We start from the raw sequence: 24,691 nt of genomic DNA, 5'->3' as shown, positions 1-24,691 counted from the left end.
GAAAAAATTATGGCAGAGATTTGCAGAGCAGGGCAGGAGCCTTAGCCACACATCTTCTATTAATTATCTCTTAGCTGCGTTGGCTCTGCTGTGATAACAAAAGTAGCATGTCACAAACTTTTATTGTTGGCACATCTTAGAATCATAGAATATCAGGGTTGGAAGGGACCTCAGGAGGTCATCTAGTCCAACCCCCTGCTCAAAGCAGGACCAATCCCCAACTAAATCATCCCAGCCAGGGGTTTGTCCAGCCTGACCTTAAAAACCTCTTCTCCCTGTGTGTACCAGCCAGGGTAAGAAGGCACTGTTTTAATACTTTTTGGAGTGGAACTGCACTTTAATGTTGGGTTGGGTGAGTTAAACCCTGCCCATCCCTCCCCAGCTATTGTGAACTAGGGAGGGTCAAGGGCCTTCTGCATATTGACCCTGTTCCTACTCTTATCTTCTTATCAAAGGAGCCTGCTTCATCCCAGAAGAGCTGAGAGTAGATGTTGTTGCTAGCTATTTAGCAACTCAGTTGTACGTATTTGGAGTGCGGGTAATTAATGCTGATGACATTTTAATGGAAATTATTACTTGTTTTATTGAAGTATACATTTAACTGGGCTTTATGTCCTCCCAAAACATCTTAAATTCAATATTTTGGGTTCAGTGATGCAACTAATCTAGCAAAATTCAGTCTCACTGGTGTATACTGAGGCCTGCTGATAAAGCAGGGGAGGTAGTGTTGTGTAGTATAGTGAATAGGGCATTACATGGCACCAAAAAGGTCTGTATGCTCTTCTTAGCTCTGACACTGCACTGCTCTGCAACCTTGGGTAAGTCTCTTCACCTCTCCATGCATCCCCTTCCCACCATTTGTCTTGTCTATTTAGACCATAAACTCTTTGGGGCAGGGACTGTCTCTGTGGGCTTGTATGTTGCCTAGTGCAATAAGGAAAGGGCCTCTAGGCATTTTAGTAAATCACATAATAAATAATAATGACGATGCCATACAACCCTACATGATTAGGGGAGGGGCTGTCAGGGAAAAAGAGGATTGGGTAGCTATGGTCCCTAAATGTGCATTAATCCCTCCTCTTAATTTAAAAAAAAAAATCAAGAGTGGCCCATGGACTCACCTTACCCATCCCACTTACAGAAAGTGGTGCCAGTGATCAGAACTGCACTTTAAAGCAACTCATCTGGCTGCACAGACCATGTGAATATAGCAGCTGGGCTGGAAGAAGGAAGGGGGTTCCCAACCAGGGCAGAGACTTCCAATGTAAAAATACAATTTAAAAAAAAATACCCTGAACTCTATTGTTCAAAAGGTACATCAAATAAACTAAAAGGTAACAGGTTAAGGGAATCTTAACCAATCACGTGTGCTGCAGACACAGATGGGATGGTGTGGAGCTGACACTGATAGCCTATAGCTCTGCACCAGCTGTGTTGAAATCACTCCTGATGAGTGGGCTGCACAGCTGTGAAGAGAAGCAGCTGTGACTAAGCCTATTTAGAGGGTATCATACCAGTTCAGTTATTTGGATGTGGTAGATTGTCTGTTCCCTTCTTTAGAGCAGCTGGTTTAAGAGCGGAGAACAAACTTTGAACTTGAGTTCCTGCACTGTGCACCTGACTTTACCAGTGCCTCTCTGTGTAGGCACAGGGTCTGGCTATGCTGAGCCTATGATATGAGGGGGGTTTGGGGTGTTCCCTTGCTGCTCCTTGGCCCATTTACAAAACTACATAGACAGTTTCTGAATAGGGTATTATAGCGGTCTTTATTGAAAATTTAAATGAAGCTTTTACCCAAAAGTCCACCTGGCTTGTCAGAACACTGCTCTGGACAACTGGAGTGGAATCTTGTTCCCATTGATTCCAATGGGAGTGTTGCCAATGACTGCAGCAGGGCCAGGATTAACCCCAGAGCCATGCTCCACAATGAAGAAAAATGGGGAATCCTAAACTCTGCTACTAACATTCAGCAGAGAAACACAGTGTCCTAATATCCTACATTAGCCCTTTAATGTTCCAGAGAGCCCCATGTTCCTACTTTGCTTGTAACAGACCCTCTTTAACTCAGAACTTCAGTATACCAGCATAACATTCCTGTTCTAAGGCCTGTGACTTTTTCTAACAACAGATCCTAACTTTAAGTGCTTAAAAGCTTCATCATTCATCTAAGCTATGACTACACGTAATACAGAAACATCTTTCAATGTAACAACTTTTTACATTTTCTAAGAATTGTGATCTTAACTCTTTTGGGCCCACACTTTATCGTATATTAAGGATACATCTATAAAGGATTAATACATGTTACAGCACAAATAGTATGTTATAGATGGTTACCAGCAACCTGTAGGACTCTATAGCAATCTCTAATAACTGATTAACCATTTATTAAAACATCTATTAACCACTTAGTAAACCTTTTATGAATTATTTATGATGTGCTCTTAGTATAATGTGTGAACTGTTCCCTTCTCATAGTGTATTAAATTTTATACTGTCGCTAAACTGTGGATGTCTTATATAAACCTCTTTCTTTAGTCTCTAGAAAGTGGATTTTTGTGTTGGTGTTGGGTTTATGAATAACATTTTGTAGTTTTATGGGGTTTGGTATTGGTTGAGGCTTTTTTTATTAATTGAGGGTACATTATGGGAAGAGGCACGCATGAGAAAAGCAGGAATAGGCAATTTTGGAAGCACAGAATAGAATAATAGATTCCAAGGTCCGGAAAGGACCATTATGATCATCTAGTCTGATCTCCCGTATAACACAGGCCATAGAACTTCCTCCAACTTCTACTTCATATCTTTTTTTTTTTTCCCTACAAAAATATCCAATCTTGACTTAAAATCTGTCAGTGATGAGAATGCACCATGACCTGTGGTAAGTCATTCCAACAGCTAATTATGCTCTCTGTTAAAATGTACACCTTATTTCCGATCTGAATTTATCTAGCTTCAACTTCCGGGCATTGGAGCATATTATACCTTTCTCTGCTTGACTGAAGAGCCCATTGTTAAACAGTTGTTTCCCTATGTTGGTACTTATAGATGAATCAAGTCACTCCTTACCCTTCTCTTTCAGACAAATAGATTGAGCTCCTTGAGGCTATTACTAAATGAAAAAGGTGGCTTTGGGCAAGCTACCTGTGGCCTTACTGCAAGGTAGGGTTAAGCTGGTTCCCCTTCAAAATGACTTAAGCCTGGAAAGCACATTGAAGATGAAGAGCACTATATAAGCATGAAGTATAAATAGAACTGTGCATAAAAATTGGTTGTGAATCCTTTTGAAGGACATATGCTAACTAGTGAGATTAGATTGTTGAAAGGGACATTGTCAAGACAAATTGGAGTTTGATCATCCTGCAAGTTGCATTGAAGTCAATGCGGGAGAGATGCACAAATCTGTTAATGCAATCAGGGAAGGAGCTTCACAGCCAGAATTTCAAAAGTGGGGTTTTTATGTTAGGCTACTTGTTTGGGTGCCTGGCTTTCTGCTGTGCTGAGCAGCTCCACCTATTAACATAAGTGGGAGTTGCAGATGCTAAACACTTTTGAAGATCAAACCACTTACTTCAGTGTCTACAATCTGATTGGGGCGGGTGGACCTCGACACCCATGTGGAGTTCCATGTGGGCACAGAGGTTCACCAGCAAGGATCAGCATGCAGGATCAAAGCCTAACTGTGGAATTAGTGCCCCGCTTCAGGCAGTAAAGTTTGGAATCGTGGCCTGTTTTTAGGGCCAAAATATTTTAGTTACGACTAATAGTTTCAATAATTTAGAATCTAATACTATATTTAATGGTTTGTTTTTTAATTTTTTGTATTTCACTCACTTGAGCAATCAGAACGGCTACACTGGGTCAGACCAATGGTCCATCTAGCCCAGTATCTGTCTCCTGACAGCGGAGGGAATGAACAGAACAAGGGAATTACCAAATGATCCATCCCCTGTCGTCCAGTCCCAGTTTCTGGCAGTCAAAGGTTTAGGGACACCCAGAGCATGGGGTTGTGTCCCTAACCATCTTGGCTAATAGCTATTTATGGACCTATCCTCCATGAACTTAGCTAATTATTTTTGAACCCTGTTACAGTTTTGGCCTTCACAACATCCCCTGGCAATGAATTCCACAGGGTGACTGTGTGTTGTATGAAGTATTTCCTTATGTTTCTTTTTAAACCTGCTGCCTATTAATGTCATTCAGTGACCCCTGGTTCTTGTGTTCTGTGAAGGGGTAAATAACACTTCCCTATTCACTTTCTCTACATCATTTATGACTGTATAGACCTCTATGATATCCCCCCTTAGTCATCTTTTTACAAGTTGAACAGTCAGTCTCTTTAATCTCACTCCTCATATGGAAGCTGTTCCATCCCCCTAATCATTTTTGTTTCCCTTCTCTGTATCTCTTCCTATTCGAATATCTTTTGAGATGGGGTTGTGACACTCTGTGCCCCAAAGCAACACCCTGGCACCCCCGTATTCACCACTGTCATATAATTAGGATATATTTTGTACAAAGTATCAGGGGGTAGCTGTGTTAGTCTGTATCCACAAAAACAACAAGGAGTCCAGTGGCACCTTAAAGATTAACAATTTGGGCATAAGCTTTCGTGAGTAAAAAAACCTCACTTCTGAAGGTTTTTACCCACGAAAGCTTATGCCCAAATAAATCTGTAAGTCTTTTAAGGTGCCACCGGACTCCTTGTTGGTTTTGTACAAAGTATGCCTTGTGAGGTATCATTCTAAAAGTCTTGTTCTGTTAAACATTAATACCCTGTTGGATTGTATGTGCTATCATTGTATGTGAAGTTATGAAGTTTGGCTATGTATGTGCTACTGAAATATGTTGTGAGATTGAGAACACCCACAAGCAGCCTTTCAGGTACAACAATAAAAAGGCCAAACAATGTGGATGGTTTATTGAGGAAATACACCCAAGCACTAGGATTACCTCAGGAACTAGGTACAATAGAAACCTCTCGGAGATAGCACTACACAATGGGAACTGTTTGACCCAGGTCACAGCAAAAGAGCTCTCCAGCAAGTTGGAAGAAGATATAAAAGGAGAAAATGACATCATGACTGGACCTCATTCTCCCTACAACACACCTGAAAGAACCAGAGGGAAAAGACTGAACTGGGTGGGAAGTGCTGGTCCCAGGCAGGAAAGAAAGAAGCCTGTCTGTGTATGTAAAAGCTAGCTTGCTTGTACTATCTAACTGGGTGACACACGGCTTGATTCAAATCCTAACTAGTATATTAGGCTTAGATTGTGGTTTTGTTTTATTTCTTATGGTAATCTACTTTGATCTGTTTGCTATCACTTATAATCACTTAAAATCTATCTTTCTGTAGTTAATAAATCTATTTTATATTGTATCTAAAACAGTGTGTGTTGTTTGAAGTGCAAAGCGAAAAATCTCAGCTCAGGAACAAAAGTTGGTGCATGTCCGCTTTCCTTTATAGAAGTGGCAGACTGGGTAATAAATTCATACTGGTCAGGCTTTTGTGGCTTTTGACCAGGGCAGGACAGTACAGCGCTGGGGTATTTTGGCTGGAGTCTCTTTATTGTTGGTTCATGCAGTGGCTAGCAGAGCATTCATGAACACAGTTGGGTGTGGCCCCTGCCTGTGGATGTTGGTGTGAGTGCAAGCTTGGAGGGCTTGCCAACTTGTCACAACATCACAATGTGAGAGGGAACCCAGATTGGTGAGATAGAGGGCTCAGCTGTACCTCAGTCCCAGGGGGCACCCCAATGGGGACCCATCACAGCGGTGACCAGAACTACAGACAATATTCAAGGTGAGAGTGTACCATGGATTTATATAGAGGCATTATGATATTTTCCATCTTATTATTTATCCCTTTCCTAATGGTTCCTAATGGTCTGTTAGCTTTTTTGACTGCTGCTGCACATTGAGCAGATGTTTTTAGAGAACTATCCACAGGGACTCCAAGATCTTTCTTGAGTGGTAACAGCTAATTTAGACCTCATCATTTTGTATGTATAGTTGGGATTATATTTTCCAATGTGCATTGTTTTGCATTTATCAACATAGAATTTCATCTGCCATTTAATCACCCAGTTTTGTGAGATCTCTTTGTAACTCTTTCAGTCAGTGTTGGACTTAACTATCTTAAGTAACTTTGTCACCTGAAAATTTTGCCACCTCACTGTTCACCCTCTCTTCCAGTTCATTTACGAATATGTTGAACAGCACTGGACCCCATACAGATCCCTGGGAGACACCACTAATTACCTCTCTCCCTTCTGAAAACTGACCACTTATTCCTACCCTTTGTATTCTATCATTTAACCAGTTACCGATCCATGAGAGGACCTTCCCTCTTATCCCATGACTGCTTACTTTGCTTAAGAGTCTTTGATGTGGGACCTTGTCAAAAGCTTTCTGAAAGTCCCAGTACACTATATCAACTGGACCCCCCTTTGTCCACATGCTTGTTGACTCCCTCAAAGAATCTGAATACATTGGTGAGGCATGATTTCCCTTTTAACAAAAGCTGTGTTGACTCTTTCCAAACATATTGTGCTCATCTATGTTTCTTTACTGTAGTATTCAACCAATGTGCCTGGTACTAAAATTAGACTTACCAACCTGTAATTCCCAGGATTGCTGGACTGTCAGCTATACCTCTTGCCTTTCACTCACTCAGAATAATGCTGGGGGTTTTTGAGTTTCTATCGTAGCGGGGAATAGTTACATCAGTAATACTTGCGCATATTGTTTTTTCAAAATATTATGAAATCTACTCGTTAAACTTTATATTTTAATGTAGTTGCACAAAGGGTTCAAGATTTCAGTGTCTAAAGTTTCCCATTCACAGTAAGTCTTATAAAGTTACTCTCATCAGTGAACTTTGAGACTAGCCATTGCAACTCAGTCAGTGTCCCATTTTAATTTTGCATTGTCTACTGTAAGTGGGACACTACTCTCTTCTTAGGAATTTCACTTATTTTAAAGAACAGAACTCTTCTTTAAATACAGAAGCTCAGTGACTTATTTAAAGCTGTACGCTAAAACTAGTGTTAATTGCCAGAGGCAGAAGAATGTTAGCTGGAAAGCAAGCTCAAAGATGGGAGCTGCATCAGGAATCAGTGTTTGCAGTGGAATTACATTAAAGATGAATTTGGCACAAGCTTTTAATCCACTCAAGTTACTAAAATAGCTTTAAAGAGAGTTTGGTCATTTTGAATGGAAGGATGGGCCAGTGATTAGGGCACTTGCTTGGTACCCAGAAGACTCAGGTTCAATTCTCTACTTTGCCACAGACTTTGTGTGACATTGGGCAAGTCACAGACAGTTGGCTAAAGACAGATAGTGTTAAGAAGAACGCACAAAGTATCAGTGATGAGAAGGGTGTAGGGCAGCTGGTAGATCTGGAAGGGGATACACAATAAGAAAAGTTTGGTAATCTCTGGCCTAGGCAACAGAAAGCTCAAGGTGCCCCCCAGCAAAGAGTTTTTAAAAGCCACACTAAAAATGCTTCCAGGGAAGGGTGTCTTGTGGGCTCGCTCTCCCTCCCTCCCCCTTCAAATACAGGTCCTTTTGAGAACCACAGTGATGCACAGCAGAAACCACACACATGTCCTTCTGCAGACCTATATCTGCTTCTTTCCCGGGACTCGGTGTTCAGCTTCTAGCATCAGCCAACATAAGAAATATTTAAGTTACAAAAATGGAAAGAGGCAGCTTGGTAGATCGTATTTCTTAAAGTACATGAAATTCCCTCAGGTCACCAGCTGAATAAAGTGGATAAACCATAATCCTTTCCTGGACTGTAAATAGTTTGTCTATTACTGGTAGGGAGGGAGATGCAGTTAGCATTTCAAATGGCCTAGGTTGGGCCCTATGTACCTTCCTAACATAGCTAGCTTTGCGAGGAAAAGTACTGAGTGTTTCCAGGGGATACTTTTAAATATTTTTTAGTCTGTTTTATCTGTATTTGTAATGGTTTCAACTTGACACTTTGGGCAATAGAATAGAATGAACAAAATGCGATAATGCTCAGACTTGAACTTTAATCAGTAGTTAAGTTTAAAAGCATCATCCTTGGTGGGGCTGGGAGAGGGAGAAGGAGGAAAAAAATGCATAATCTTGCTTCATTCTTTAAATCTTGCCTTTTGAAACATGTAGGCTGTATTTTCTTAAACATCTGAAGAATTGTTAGAGCAAATAAAACAATGGAAATACCTTTCATATTGATACAAATTATCTGGAGTGCTTTTCTAATGTTTGCTGCAAAAAAAGCTTGCATATGTCAAGTCCTTTACCTGAACTCTTGTTTATAAATGTGCAGCACCCTATATCCGGTAATAAAAGCAAAATTAGCGTGGAAAAAAATCTTTATTGTTTAAATAAAAAGTTAAGGACATTTGTCCAAAGCACATTCCCCCACCCCACCCTCATATTGTCCTGTGAGAATACAGCTACCCCAATAGCAGGGTCTTATAGCTGTGCCAGAGGTCAGTGACCCTACAGGCCAAGACTCTATTTCAATTGCTGACCCAAACACAATTTGGTGAAGTGCCAAGTACTATGTGCTTGTGCAAGGAGCTGCACAGGAGACAAAGGGAGTAGAATTACAGATAACGGGGGTCAGAACCAAATGACACAGGCACATTGGGAGTGTTTCAGAGGTGGGGGCAGGAAGGGGAAGGATAGTGGAAAAGAAATTTTCTATTTAGATGACAATTCACTTCTTTTCCCCCCGACACACCAGTATCTTTAAAAAGCATTCATGAGGGAGATTTTCAAAAATCTTTTGGAAATCAGCTTAATGTGCACAGCCTCTCTTAACAGTAGGGACACAAGCAAGCGCTAAATATTCGACACCTGTAGTGGGAAAGAAATGGGTTTTGAGCGCATCTTCCTTTTGAAATTCTTTTTCTCTAAAATGCTCTGTCCGTAGCTCAGGGAGGTCCAGTTCATTCCCATCTCTAAACTGGGAGAGCCAGCTTGTCCTGCTTGCAGCATGCTCCCTCTGTGTATCTGCCAGCCTAGGTATCAGCTTCTGTCTGCTGCTGACAACCCACGCCCCCCACCGCTGCTTCCTGAGGCCAGCATTCTTTACATGGAGAAAGAACAGGAGTACAGACTAACACAGCTGCTACTCTGAAACGTTACATGGAGAATTCCCCTTGATCGTAGGCTCGGCCTTGGGAAGAGTAAACTGTTCTAGCCTGAATTGAGCCTTAATAGCTATTCTCCAGTTAACAGATTTTCCATTGTTTCCTCCAGGACTCTTACCTGGGTCATTGTTTTACCTTGCCTGTTGGGTTCCTGTAACAACTCCCTTTGATTCAACTTCCGGCTCTCAGGAAGGTCGCTATCAAAAAGGTAACCTATGGGAAATGTGTGGTGATGATGTTTGTTTTATTAAAAAAACACCCATAATTCCTTCATTCTTCACAGAGGGGGACACCCATTGCCAGACAAGCTACATTTCCAGTCATTCTTTATAGTTCCTAAAATCTGATGTAACTCTCCTTGTACAAACTTATAATTGTACCATAAAAGTGAGTCTCTAAAAAACAGAAAACACTTTTACCCAGAATTATATTTATTTTAGATAAGGAACAAAAGTAAAATCTCTCCCATGAAGACAGCGTACAGTGGTTGTCTCTCTGACCGTCTCCATTGAACTCTGAGAACAAAACAGCTGCTGAACTCAATGCATGGGGAGTACTTAGAGCTCTAAAGTTTCAGTATACAGAAAATACCAGGCTACATACAGCACATGCAAAAACAGCCAGAAGTCTTACAACAATTCACAGTAGGGGTGAGGATGCCGCATGATGCATTCCAAGATACCTTCATTGAATTACAAAGTACCAAGAAGATTTCACAAGGGATGGATGGGGAGAAGTGATTATTTTGAAAACGGTAGAGCATGTTCAAATTTCTATGCTTACTGTCCCTCCTAACAAAGGGAAGGGAGACATCCAGCACATCAGTTTGTGCTGTACTCAAGTTTATATTTTGCTTTGTATTTCACCTTTAAATTGTCTTTGCACGAGCAGGCCCCTGTTGAGGTTTGGCTGTGTTTTGGGTTGGGAAGGTGAGTTTCCATTGGCTGAACTCTCTTGCCTCCCCAGTGTCCCTCAGCATGGGTTGCTGTTCTGTTTCCCTTCATCCTGACCAAAACATAGCACACGTAGTATACTTTCAAGACAAATTAGCAATGTCATGCTTTTCACAGAAAAAGTAGAACCCTGTGTAGGGTGACCAGATAGCAAATGTGAAAAATCAGGACATGGGGTGGGGGGGAGGGGGTGTAATAGAAGCCCATATAAAAAAAAGCCCCAACTATCAGGACTGTCCCTATAAAATCGGGACATCTCGTCACCCTAACCCTGTGTGATACTGGGATCCCACGGGTCCTGCAGGACCTGCTGCCATAATAGCGGGAGCGGGATTTAAAAAAAAAAAAAGTCCTGCGCTGTACTCTACACATAAGCTATCGCCAGCTGCTGGTTAGAGGAGAGCAAGCTGTATATCCTCCTTGACTCTAGCCCATTCTGGCACTGGCCAAAGTACTCTTAAGAAACCAAATGTTGAGGATAGCCCAGTCCACCTCCTGCTAGCAGAGTGTGGGAGAGGAGGGGATGCTCAGTTGCTCAAAAGCCTTTATTAATGTTGCCATTTAAAAAAGGGTAAACAAGAGGTGTCTGGTAATGGAGGAGCGAGCCTGGAGTGTGACTCTGCCTGCTGTGCTTCTGTTTTGCTTCTATACCCCACCCCCCTTTTTTTTAAAGTTACAAAATCAATGAGCCAACATAAAAACCATGTCCAACCTGATGGCTGGCTACAAATTAGGATCCCGATCCCAACACCCGTTAAAGTCGATAGACTGCACTGAGCTTTGAGTTGAGACCCAAGTGCAGTATTCTGCCTTGGTTTGCGGGGTCCTTCTCCCTAGCATAACAAGCCATTTCATAACAGTATTCGTCTCCTACTCCTGATGTAGATGTGCTAGGAAGCAGTCAGTCAGCTACCTGGTTTTGCTACCCTGAACAGTGATTGACAGGTAATAGCCTTGCAGGGTAAAGTGTTACCTGTGATGTGAGCATTGATTTCCTTCCTTGCTTGTGTCACTACAGCATAGATTTCAAATGTTGCCACAAATCAAGACTGCTCTGCCGGGAATACTAGGGCTGTTTTGCACATAACTTTACAGGTGGAAAATGACAGTATTTGCTTGTAGATATTTCTTTCATGAGTGGTGAATTAGATATGTTATCTGTTCGGCTTCACCAGCAATAAGAATGGACACTAATCAGCTAAGTCTTCCTCTGCAACTACCAGAACAAGATGGCATTTTAGGACTTTTCAGGGCTACATTTGACCCTCAGGCTAGAGGATGGGCACCCTTGCATTAAGAGTGCACAATGGTCAGTTTCCAGGCTAAATTCTTTCCCCAGAAAGTACTAGTGCAACTCTCAAGCCATTTGCTAGCCAAATGCTACTTTCTACTGTGGATTATTTAATTCCTAGTGAGAACAGATTCTGGTTCACGTGCCAAGTGATCTGTTTGCAGACAGTTCAGTGGCGGGAGGAAAGTCAGGGAACATATTGCCTATCCTGTTTTGAATCAAAGTATGATCTTTTGCCCACTGATGTAAATTGGCACTGATAAACCTTTGTGTGTGTCCGTTTCACTGACCCTCTTTCAGATATCATCAGTCTTCACTAAGTCAGCATCTCCTTGAGGTACTATCATCTGAGGATACCTGCTCAAGAAATTCCTATCTGAATTCTAAGCTCTGTAAGACTGATTCTGACGTAAGCGTCTCCAAGTCAGTGAAGGGTTTTCATTGTCTGGCATCCACCGGACTGTTTTCTTTTATTTGTTTTTGCTAAGTCAGTTAATGGTACCATCAAAGACTGCAGCTTGCAAAGTAGGGTATAAATTTTGTGGTCACCCAAGGAATGTTGCAATATGCTTTTTGGCTTGGGACTGAGGATTGTTTCTGAAGCTCCCAGTTGTGGCATCTAGGCACTAAGTATTGGGACAGGTTTTATTTTTCCAAACTGATCTAGTCTCCCCTCCCGTTCCAAGGAAATTTGTCTGTACCTTTGTCTAGTCACATTTCCTCAGATAAACTTGTAGCCCTTTTAGTTGTTCATGCTGTTCCCTCCAGTCCATGTGCTAGCTCATTCAAGTATGAGCAGCCAAGACAGCAAAGACATCCTATCCTTGGAGAGCATCCCACAGGCAATGAAAGGTCACCAAAGCTCCATGAAGGCCACGTTGCATTGCTTTGAATTAATCAAATTGGGACATTTTCTGCCCTCCATAATTTGATATGGAAATCTTACTGTGGCCACAGATTCCATAGGGCCCCAGAATCTGGCTTTCGTGGCAAATGTAAAGCCAGAATTGTAATTTTGAAAAGAAAACTCTTCAGATATGAACTGATTCTAAAGCAATAGTATGACATCTGTCTTAGTCTGCCCAGAGCCTGAAATAATAGCTCTGAGATGTGAACTGCCCCATGCATGGTTAACTTTATAGCCTAAAGACAATTGTTTTAATGTCACCGTTAACTATTTTACTTCTCATCACTGCAGCATAAAGGTCCAAATGATGTGCTTAGTCCACATTCCCAAGCTATCTCCCATGCCTTCCCAGTCACCAAGATCTATTTGCTACCCAGCTTTCATAACATACAGTTTCCCCCGATAATGCCTGAGTGCAGTCATGTGTTATCAATGCAAAAAGTTGCAACTCTCTGAAAATTTAGGGGCAGAGTAAAACAAATTGAATCTGTTTAGAAAAATCTCCCAAGATATTCTGTATGTTTGTGTTCATTCTCATTAAATTCTAACATGGAGATTTTTACTGAGTTAAGGTGAAGCTGGATAGAAAATTTCTAATCTGCTGCACTGGAGTACTGTAGACACCAGGGGGGGACCCTACTATAGAATCCTATGTTTACTGTACAATTTACCTGGGCTCTTAACTGGATTTTAGCCCAAACTCCCTATTATCCACCCAGAAAAACCTCTGACCCAAGTTTGGAGATGCTTTAAGACCAGGCTAGCTGACCCAACAGAGGATATAGTTTAGATTGCAGGCTCTGCTTTAACTCGTGCTGGAACCCACTCACTTTGCAGTGAGGATGCTGGCAAAACCATCATCCTCCAGTACCCATCCCCCAATCCCCCCAAAAGTCAGATGACGTTCTCCCACAATTAACACAGTTGACAGGGAATGAATCCTAGAGCCTCTCAGCACAAAGAACCATGAGTTATGCCCCTAGACACACACAGGCAAGTGCAGAAAGTGATGTAGGTAGAACTTTGCTGTGGGGACACACACACCCAGGCTAGGGTAACCCAGGGCTCAGACCTGGGTGCCAATCACTTGGGTTAACTGTGCAGTGAAGACTTACAATTCAGCTTACAGAATGGCTCTAACCTTATCATAGAACCGTAGGGTTAGAAGGGACCACAAGTGTCATCTAGTCTAACCCCCTGCCAAGATACAGGATTTCTTGTGTCTAAACCATCCAAGACAGATGGGTATCCAGCCTCTTTTTGAAAACCTCCAGTGAAGGAGCTTCCACAACCTCCCTAGGCAGTTTGTTCCATTGCCCTACTGTTCTTACAGTTAGGAAGTTTTTCCTGAGATTTAATGTAAATCTGCTATGCTATAGTGTGAACCCATTGCTTCTTGTCCTGTCCTCTGTGGCAAGAGGGAGAAACTTTTCTCCATCTTTTTTATGGCAGCCTTTCAAGTATTTGAAGGCTGCTATCATGTCCTCCCTTAATGTCCTCTTTTCCAAACTAAACATAGCCAGTTCCTTCAGCCTTTGCTCATATGGCTGCATTCCACCCTTTTGATCATCTTTGTTGCTCACCTCTGGATCCTTTCCAGTTTCTCTACATTCTTTATATATATTGGTGACCAAATTGTACACAGTACTCCAGCTGAGGCCTAACCAGCGCTGAGTAAAGCGGTACTATCACCTCCCGTGACTTGCATGCTATGCCTCTGTTAATGCAACTCAAAATTTTCATTTGCTTTTTTGCAACAGCATTGCATTGCTGACTCGCGTTGAGGTTGTGATCCACCACAACTCCCAGATCCTTCTCAGTAGTGCTGCTGCCAAGCCAGTTTTCCCCTGTTCTGTATTTGGTTTTTCTTCCCTAAGTGCAGCCCCTTACACTTGTCTTTGCTGAATTTCATTTTGTTATCTTTATCCTAGTTCTCCAATTTATCACGGTTCCTCTGAATTTTAGCACCATCCTCCAAAGTGTTTGTAAACACGTCCCCCCCCGCCAGCTTTGCATTATCAGCAAATTTGATCAGTAGGCTCTCTATTCCTACATCTAGATTATTATTTAATAAAGATGTTAAATAACACCAGACCCAACACAGATCCCTGTGGAACCCCACTTTAGACCTCCTTCCAATCTGACATCATTCCATTTATAGTTACTCTTTGTTTGCGGTTGTTTAACCAATTATATATCCACTTAATGGTAGTTCCACCGAGCCTGCATTTCTCCAGCTTATTTATGAGACTGGCATGTGAGACTGTGTCAAAAGCCTTGCTAAAGTGCAGCTATATTATGTCCACCACATTACCCCTATCCACCAAACCAGTTACCTTGTCAAAGAAGAAAATCAAGCTGGTTTGGCATGATTTGTTCTTAGTAAAACCATGTCGGTTGCTAGTGACCACCCTTTATCCTTCAGGTATTGGCAAATTGAATGTTTTATCTATTACTCTAGTAGCTTCCCAGGTATCAAGGTCAGGCTGATTGATCTATAGTTCTCTGGCTCCTCCTTTTTCGGCTTTTTAAAGATGGGCACCACGTTAGCCCTTTCTCTCTTCAGCATGGTATTCACTCTAATCCAGAGCTCCCCCATCCTCTGCTTATTCATTATGGCTATTGTGTGAGTTCTGTGACTTTTAGGATGTCTTTTGAAGATCTATTCTGACTGACATTTCCTGTTTCAAAGTTGAAAATGCTGTCAAGATATCTCTTGGTTTTCTTACTGTACCTCCCTTAAGTCATAGTGTAAATCCCTCTAGGTGTTTTCAGGGATGTCAGAATTACCCCAACTAGTCTACCTTCTCCTTGTAGTTGTGTTCATGCCTTTCCTTTAGGAAGTTTATGTTGAATGCCTGCCAGTTTTTGCTCCCTTGAGAGGGTAAATCTCTTACTTGACTGGCCTTGTCTATTGAAGAATTTTGACTGACTACACTGAAGTCAGGGTGAAGAAATGTTTGCTAGCCTTTTATACTTAAAGGGATAGATGTTTACTGGTGGTTTACGATTAAAGCAATATAACATTTCTGCAGAACAGAAGTATACACTTAGGAGGAGTATATTCTGTTTGTTGCATGAGCCCTTTGCCATGCAACTCCCATTAGCAATAACACTCAGCACATAAAGATTAATATATATTCCGCTAGGCATAAGTTGTTCATGCACTGTCCAGGAATTTTTAGCTGTGCATGTAAAACTCTCACCAATGTTAATAAGAGTCTCGCTTTTCAAATTCTGCCTCATTCTTTGGGGGTTAATTTTAAGAGTTTCTAGGGGGTTCAGAGTACTTCTTTTAATTATTTGGAGATTGTTTTTCCAGATTGAAACTATGCCTGCTACTACTACATGGCAGTCTGTTTAGTTCTAAATCAAGTTTCTCTACTTTTTTTGCCCCATGGCTTTATTTTGTTTTTGGAAAATTCAGCAAACCACTGGAATAAAAAGAATGCGAGAAAAATGAAGGCGAGAGAATCCATTTAATCTGTTTGGGAGATAATGCTAACAGGTTCAATAGAAACCTGTTTTATACTTCCCCCTTGCTACTTTTTTTGTTTTCAAAAGACACACATATTGAAGTCCTGATCCAAAGGGTTTGAACTCATGCTTAACTTAAAGCATGCACATAACCCTGTTAACAGAACTACTCATGCCCAGTCTTAGGTCTCTTGGGCTTTGGGGAACTTCTCAGAACTGCCTCTAAAATCTTAGGTCTCTTGGTATTGCTTTCACCATAGGTGCTGCAACTGCCATGCTGGCAATGCACAAGCATAAGAGGGAGTGACATTGACTAACAAAGGAAGAATAGAGAGGTGTATCTTGCCTTGGCAGGAGCCAAACAGAATAGTTCCTGAGCTCAGCAGTTGTCCATATTCACGTAAATGATCTATCCCTTAATCTTAAAGAAAAAATGATTTTTTTAATGATGGGGGGGGGGGGAACTTACACGGGGATTCTGTGATGAGCTGAGAGGAAAATATGAGGCTTTACAATTTTCCACTGTAGTCAGGTATGTGTCTCTCACACCACCCACAATCAGCGGTGCATGCTCTAACCTGTAATGGTGCTTGTTGCGCCACGTAATTAAATGGGAGGAAGGCAGTTCACTGGCATAGGTGCAGTCACAAAAACCTGAAGCATCTGTGTTGGTATGTGCCCCAGTCAGGGCCCTCCGTACCCTGCGCAGCTGCCTGCTGCTCCAGCCCCTGCTCCGCCCCGCCCCTTCCCCAAAGCCCCCGCCCTGCTCCGTCCCTTCCCCGCCCCCATTCCCCTAGGGACTGCAGCAGGGGGTGGTGCTGCACTCACCGGCGGCGGTAAGTGGAGCGACCTGGCCCCAGCCCGTTCCGCTCCCCTGGCTCCCAGCCACGCCGACGGGTGAGTGCGGGGGGCGGTTTCTCCCCCGCCCCCCAAGGCTGGGAGCCAGGGGAGCAGAGCGGAGCGGCCTGGGGCCGGGTCACTTTACTTCCCACCGCCCCCTGAGTGCGGGGTCGGACTCGCTGCCCTGCACGCACCGGGCGGCAGGAAGTGGAGCGACCCAGCCCAACCCGCGGAGGCCTGAGTCCCACACAGCCCCCCCCCGGGGGGGGGGGGGCTGCGTAGGGCACCAAAATGGCTAAGGAGGGGCCTGGCCCCAGTGCGGGGGAACCACTGGAGCAGAAAATACTCTTACAAGAATTCGCAGCTGCTGGATCTGTTTTAGGCTGGTGGTTTCTAATTTCTACTACCTGCTAAGGACACAAGCCTGAGGTTTAGGCTATTCTTAACCACACAAATCACTACCCAGGCCGGGAGCTTTCCCTCCTCTGGTTTGGAGAATCTACATGGCTCCTGTGAGTTTTTTCAACAGCAAAGTTCAACAAAAACAAATAACCAGAGAGAGACAAAAAAAACCCAGGTCCTGGTAACAGGCCCAGAGCTGTGGGGGCTGCCTGGGCTCTGGGTCTCGATTCTCCATGAATTCCAAAGGGTGAAGCTCGACTCCCTCATTTCTGCCGATAGGGAGGAAACAATGGGGGGGGGGGGGGGAGAAAGGGGTGATATAATTAGCATATCCCAACGCTATTGGCTCGTTCCCGATCTGTTTTACATAGGCCCGCCTCTTCCCCACTCCCTCCTCCGGCTGGCTGGCTGGGTTTTGCGGTATAGGGCTTCCTGCTAGTGCAGTGCAGTGCAGTGATCGGCGAGGGAGGCTGGCGGCGGCGGCGCTGCTGCTGGAGGCGGGGAGAAGGGAACATTTAAACACTTTTATTTTTCCGGCGTTCTTCCGCCGCCCGGCTGGGAGTGGGGCTGCCGAGCCCCTCCGCGGAGCTGAGCCGGTTCGTGGGCCGGGAAGAGGCTTTGGAAGGCGCAACAAAGTGGCGAGTGGGCTCCGTCTCGTCTTTCCATTCCCCCTCTGGTTTCCTGCGGGTGCAGCATGAAGTGCAGCTATGGCAAGGCGAGGTAAGACAGTGGTGAGGACGCTGGAAGATTTGACCCTGGATTCTGGTTATGGTGGTGCTGCGGACTCAGTCCGGTCCTCCAACTTGTCCCTGTGCTGTTCGGATTCCCACCCGGCTTACCCCTATGGAGGAAACTGCTGGCAGCATCTAGCTGACTCCATGCACAGTAGGCACAACAGCTTTGACACTGTCAACACGGTCCTAGTGGAAGACTCCGAGGTGCTGGACTGCTCGGGGCAGCAGTGCTCCAGGCTGCTGCCTGACCTTGAGGAGGTCCCTTGGACTCTGGAGGAGGTGGAGGCGCTGCTCCTGCTGCGGCACAGGGAGCCCCGCGGGCCGGCGGCCACCCCCGCTAGCCCTACCAGAGATGCCCTGGCCAAGCTCTCCTCCTTGGTCAGCCGGGCGCTGATCCGGATCGCCAAGGAGGCTCAGCGGCTGAGCCTGCGGTTTGCCAAATGCACCAAGTACGAGATCCAGAGCGCCATGGAGATCGTCCTGGACTGGACGCTGGCCTCCAGCTGCACGGCGGCCGCCCTGGGCGCCCTCTCCCTCTACAACATGAGCAGCAGCGGCGGGGACCGCTTCAGCCGGGGCAAATCCACCCGCTGCGGGCTCACCTTCTCGGTGGGCAAGTTCTACCGCTGGATGGTGGACAGCCGGGTGGCCGTGCGCATCCACGAGCACGCCGCCATCTACCTGACCGCCTGCCTGGAGAACCTCTTCCGAGACATCTACGGGCGGGTGATGGCGGGGGGCAGCGCCTCGGCCCACCCGCACCCCAACCGGGGCTCGGGCTCCGGCTCGGCCGCCGCCGCTGGCGCGGAGAAGGACAAGGAGAGCGGCGGCGGTGAAGCGCCCAAGTTTACGGTGGAGGCTCTGGAGCAGACGGTCAACAACGACGCGGAGCTGTGGGGCTTGCTGCAGCCCTACCAGCACCTCATCTGCGGGAAGAACGCCAGCGGTGAGTGCGCGGGCTGTGCCCTCCTATGGGGCCGGGGTGTTAGGGGCTGCTCCCTCCTCACGTGCTCTCCTGTGGGGCCGGGAGTGGAGTGTTAGGGGCTGCCCCCTCCCCATGTGCCCTCTTGGGGGACCAGGGGAGGTGTTAGGGGCTGCATCCCTCCTGAGAGGCCAGGGGTGAGGGGGTCATGGTGTACAGCCTTCCCCGTGTGCCCACCTGTGGGGCCAGGGGCAGGTGGGTGGCGGACACGGTGTGCAGTCCTCTCGGTGTCAGTGCAGCGGGACGGGGGAGGAGGGTTCTAGTCTGTGACCACTTGGGATGCCAGCGGGGAGGGGGGCCCTGGCCACCTAGGCCGTTCTTGTGCCCCTCAAAGTTTGCGCTGGGAGCAGAGTATGTGGCGAGTATTGCAGGGAAACCCAGCCCCAAATGCGCGCGAATGTTGCGCAGTTTGACACTTTTCTTATTTTATTTGGATGAAGTATCAGCTGTAGCCAGCCAGCCAACCAAAAATCCCTGCTGCGCCCCGCAGCCGCTGGGGCCCCCTCCCTGCGCTCAGACCCCCACACTTCGCGCGCAGGCCCTGGGAGCCGCAGTTTTGCGTATCCGGAGCGGGAAGGCTGATCCGGGAAGCCAGGACTCCCTCTCGGGAAGGGCTGAGCACCTGTAGTGAGTGGGAGCTGCAGATGCTCAGCATCTCCCAGGATCTCCCTTGGGGAGCGTAGAGAGCCGCCCCCCTCCCCCCAGCGCATCTAGGAAGCGCCGATGGCTGCGCTTTGCAGGGTAGCTAAGCCCCAGAGGCGTAGCGAGCGCCCTCCGACCGGCGGGGACCCCGCAAGGAGGGGGGCCCCTAAAAGTGGCAAAATAAATACCGCATTCCAGTTTCTGCATTGTAAGGGGCCCCGCCCGGACATATGTTCGGAGGGGGCCACGTTCTTTGTTGCTAAGCCCCATCCTGCAGCCCTGAGGGGCTCAACTTGCGCCGGCGAAGTGCGCCCGCCGGAGGGTTGCGCACTCGGGGTGAGGCTGTTGGTAATTAACCCGCCGGCTGCTGCCCTCCCGCTTGCTGCGCCTTCTGCAGGTGGAGCTGGGGGTGTTTTCCACCCTATTGTGTCGGATCGGCTTTTACCCCATGTACATTTGGTGTCAAGCCGTTTTCACCTTGAACACAGAATTTTAGCGGGACACGAGGAGACTGTAAATCGGGGCTAGAAAGCCTTCGTCGTGCATCAATTCCTCCCCCCCCTCTCCCGGCCATCTGTATGGAGTACCATGCCGCAAGTGTCTGCGGCGGGCTAAGGCTTCAGTCCTACAGAGCTGGGGGGGAGAGAGGGGTGGGATGGGGGGTGGGAGAGGAACAGGTCCTTCTGCATCGCAAAAAATGCGCGGCCGATCTCATTAAGGGGTGGGGGGGAAGCTGTCAGACACCCCGTGTTGCTCTCTTGGGGGTTCAGCGCTACGGTACCGTATGGATGTGTGTGATTCCGCTGCAGCCTGTCGCCAGCACAATGGAGTTGGGGGAGGGGGTGGGAAGAGGGTCTTGGTGGCATTTTGGGGCATTATTTACAGTGACATCCCTACTGAACTTTCTGGCATCTCGACTGATGGGTTGATTGAACGGCTCGTGTGTTTGGGGGAGGAGGGGTTGTTTTGTTTTTTCTGTTTTTTTTTTTTTAGGGGCTTCTCAAAATGGTTGGGTTTCAGCAACGCTTGAGTTATAGACACACACTTCAAAGCTTCAATTTTCCACAGGAAATGGTACAAGCGTAACTGAACACTCGAAAATGAAATAAAACTTTATTTCATATGCGGTGGTTTGGCCAGAGACTGCGTGGTTGGAGCTCAGATGCAGTCTTTCTGGGCAGATTTCATTCATGTTGCTGCTTGTTTACCGAAAGCTTGACACAGATGCAACATGATGGTGCATCAACTTCCTGGGGATTTTTTTTTTAGGAGGTGTCCAACGTTTTAATGGTTTAGCTCTCATTTAATAAAACCCCGGTGCCTGGAATTGAAATTTCTTCTATTGTCAGCTAACCTATATTCATAGGTTTAGGGAAAATGCAACAAACCTATGGATAGGTTTAGTGGACTCAAACTGAAACACACACACACACACACACACACACACTTTTCTCTCTCTCTCTATTAACCTAAAGGAAAATTTGTATACAGCTGAAAAGAAACGGAGTTCAGCTTCTGTCATGTCTACAATTTAACTCTAAGTTACTATAGCCTAACCATTGCTTTACGCACGATTACCTGTTTTGAGACATCCTTTCTCCCAGAAAGGATCTAGAGGGATGCAATACAGAGGCAAAACAAGGGGGTAGATCCCCAGCTGGGGTAAATTGTCATAGCTGCATCGATGTCAGCTTTCCATTATGGAGCTATGACCACCTCCACAAACTGATCTGCCCCAAGAGCTTTATTTAGCCTTAAATCAGAATTTCTTTGCTGTTAATGGGTTGTCTCTAATGATCCTTATGCTTTATTTTAACACAGTTTGTGTGTGCATGCATGCGTTCTCTTTAATGGTGTTACTGCCGTTTTTTTTCCGTTAGTCACATTATTGTGCCTGTACGTTTCAGATGGCACCATTTTTCATTTCTGGTGTTGCAGTGCTGTCCCTACAGACCTGTGTTGAGTCTTTCATTTTGTAACTCCCATCGTAGCACCTCTGTGGATTTAAATTAACTTAATTCATGACCCTCATTCATCTCATTTTCAGAGACTTTGAGTTTTTCCTCTCCATTTTGTTTGTTGCTTTACCTAGGAATACCTCATTTGTGGCTCAGTCCTGAGTCAAGCAAAACTTTCTGCCATCATTTGGAATCTTGCCTGAGTAAAGATGCTAGGATCAGACCATAACTAGTTCATCTTGCTTTGCCTCTTCCTCTAGGCTCCATCCCCTGCATCTCTGTCCTCTACATGTAAATGACTGAGTTCTTTATAGTTTTTTAATTTACAGTTTGGTATACTATCTTATATTAGTGGAGATTTTGTGCAAGGAATGCAGAATCAGGCCCCATGGTGTTACAGGATATCTTTTATTTTCATAGAATCATAGAAATGTAGGGCTAGAAGAGACCTTGGGAGACCAAGTCCCACCCCCTGTGCTGAGGCAGGACCAAGTAAACCTAGACCATCCCTGGCAGGTGTTTGTCCAACCTATTCTTAAAAACCTCCAATAATGGGGATTCCACAACCTCCCTTGGACGCCTGTTCCAGAACATAACTGCCTTTATAGTTACCAAAGGGGTAGCCGTGTTAGTCTGAATCTGTAAAAAGCAACAGAGGGTCCTGTGGCACCTTTGAGACTAACAGAAGTACTGGGAGCATAAGCTTTCGTGGGTAAGAACCTCACTTCTTCAGATGCAAGTTATAGTTACCAAGTTTTTCCTAATATCTAACCTACATCTCCCTTGATGCAGATTAGGCCCATTACTTGTTTTATCTTTAGTGGACATGGAGAAAAACTGATCACTGTCCTTTATAACAGCTCTTAACATATTTGAAGATTGTTATTAGGTCCATGCTTAGTCATCTTTTCTCAAAAAACTGGGCATGTTTAGTCTTAACCTTTCCTCGTAGGTCAGGTTTTCTAAATCTTTTATTATTTTTGTTGCTCTGCTCTGGACTCTCTCCAATTTATCCACATTTTCCCTAAAGTGTAGTGCCCAGAATTGGACACAGTACTGCATCTAAGGCCTCATCAGTGCCCAATAGTGGGACAATTACCTCCTGTGTATTACATACAACACTCCTGTTAAGACAACCCAGAATATTAGCCTTTTCCACAACTGCATCACATTTTTCACTCGTATTCAATTTGTGATCTGCTATAACCCCCAGATCCTTTTCAGTTGTACTACCACCTAAGCAGTTATTCTCCATTTTGTAGCTATGCATTTAATTTTTACTACCTAAGATAAGTGCAAAGTACTTAACTTTATTAAATTTCATCTTGCTGATTTCAGACTAATTCTCTAATGTAATTTTGAATTCTAATGCTGTCCTCCAAGTGCTTGCAAACCCTCTGAGTTTGAGATTATGGGCAAATTTTGTAAGCATACTCTCCACTCCCTTATCCAAATCATTAATTAAAACACTGAATAATACTGGACTCAGGACTGACCCCTTTGGGACCCCACTAGATATACCCTCCCAGTTTAAGCGTAAACCATTGATAAATATTTGAGTACAGTTTTTCACCCACTTTATAGTATTTTCATCCAGACTACATTTCCCTAGTTTGCTTATGAGATTGTCCTGTGGAACTGTGTCAAATGCCTTACTAAAATAAAAATGTCATGTCATAGGTATTAAACCAGTTATTAGCTCTCATTCCCTGCTAACTAGAGGACCTACACTTTCCTTCATTTTTCTTTTGCTCCTAATTTATTTTAAAAAACTCTTCCTATCGTCTTGTATGTCCCTTGCTAGGTATAACTCATTTTGTGCCTTAGCCTTTCTGATTTTGTCCCTGTATGCTTATGCTGTTCTTTTATACTCCTCCTGATTTATTTCAGGTGCTCACTATGAGCTCTGGGCATTTTCATAACATTAGTTATAAATGCTAAAATGATTACATTCTCCTCCCCCGTCTCTGAAAGGTTTGTTTAGTTTATTTACTGATATGGCCCCATCACCATAATATCTAAGTGTTTCACAATCATTCAGGAAATAATCCACACAGTACTTCTATAAGGGAGGGAAATATGATCTTTATTTCACAGATGTGGAACTGAGGCAAGTTGTACAGCAAGCCTATGGTAGGAGTCAAGAACTTCTGAAGCCACATCCTTTGGTCCCTGTTCAGTGGCATAACCAGAAGATCATCCTTCCTCTGTACTGGGCAATTGAGTTACAACCATAACAACAGTTGGGTATCTAACAATGCTTTCCCCACTCTTCCAATCTACCCTCTCCAAATGCCCAGGAGATAATGTAGGGTATATTGTGTGTGGATGGTTCATAAATCGGGGCCCTAATTATATTGTCAGTGGCATGTGAACAACAGTTACACATGCATTGATCTGGGTGGGAGTAACAAATGCATAGAATGGCCCACCAGACCCTGATGGAAGCTATTCCAGAGTCAAGGACTCCGTATGGGGAACACCTTACCAGTAGACCCAAGCCATGTGAATTGGGGGACTCCAGACTTAGTGCCTTTGCTGATTGCAACTGTGGCAGTACCACTCAAGGAGGGAGAAAGTCTCTGTGGCCCACAGATCTCAAATCATTTAGGGTTTTATAGGTTCAAGTCCACACCTTAAATTCCACCTGGAAACAAAACAGGCAACCAGTGAAGATCACAGAACACCAATGTTTCCTCTTGCAAGAGGCTTGCTTGGATATCAAAGTTTGCATCTGAATATGAAATGGTTGCAAGCTATGAGGCTGTTTTAGACTGTAAGGAGGGATGGAAGTGGTGGAAAAGTGGCCTCAGGATTGGAGAGAGACAAATGATTCTTTCATGGCATTCCCCAATCAGTTGTGCCCAGTGTTTACTCACCACATCTGAGGATCCAGCCCAGTATTTTTAATCATAGTTGGATCCTCAGCAGCTCCTGGATGTCCTAACATGATCTGTGTTACAAAATAACCTTCTACCAATGGTGGTCACGCCCTTGAGTCAGTGTGGCTGATATAGTCCTTGCTAGTTCTTCTACTTGCTTCCGCCAGTTGTTTCCTCCAACCCACTAGCCTTGTCGGGATTGAGTTCAGCCAGCTACCTTAACCCAAGCAAGCCCTGATCTTATACACTGGCTCATTCATTGCAGTGCACTGGATGAGAAATAATGGAGAGGTAGACTACATTGTAGCCTCCTCACTAACCCTCCCATAGGCCTCAAATACATATATTTTACAGAAAGGGTGACAAAATGGAACCCCTCAGTCCCCACAACAGAACCATTGGGGAAGATATGTATCACCCATTGCAACTGCAGCTGAGTTCATTTCAGGTTCTGTAGTGCAACCCAATTA

General features: G+C 44.9%; 2 protein-coding genes across 6 annotated transcripts in view; both read left to right on the top strand.

Annotated features, from left to right (window-relative positions):
- Nucleotides 1–24,691, top strand: part of CRY1 (cryptochrome circadian regulator 1) — a 440,250-nt gene that overhangs the window by 156,166 nt on the left and 259,393 nt on the right. The gene's annotated exons all lie outside the window — the stretch shown is intronic.
- ABTB3 (ankyrin repeat and BTB domain containing 3) overlaps nucleotides 17,587–24,691 on the top strand; it is a 279,212-nt gene continuing 272,107 nt past the window's right edge. For all 4 annotated transcript variants that reach the window (XR_010597867.1, XR_006172874.2, XM_005300806.5 and 1 more), the window contains exon 1: nucleotides 17,587–18,703. Coding sequence is in view for 2 of the 4 variants with exons in the window: in XM_005300806.5 (XP_005300863.2) it covers nucleotides 17,731–18,703 (973 nt within the window). In the remaining 2 variants the exon portion in view is untranslated. The remainder of the gene's footprint in view (nucleotides 18,704–24,691) is intronic.

Source organism: Chrysemys picta, chromosome 1, assembly GCF_011386835.1.
Source record: "Chrysemys picta bellii isolate R12L10 chromosome 1, ASM1138683v2, whole genome shotgun sequence".
In the NCBI taxonomy this organism is placed as follows: domain Eukaryota; kingdom Metazoa; phylum Chordata; order Testudines; family Emydidae; genus Chrysemys; species Chrysemys picta.
The sequence above is the reverse complement of the archived record's forward strand: the minus strand, read 5'-3'. Positions and strand labels throughout refer to the sequence as shown.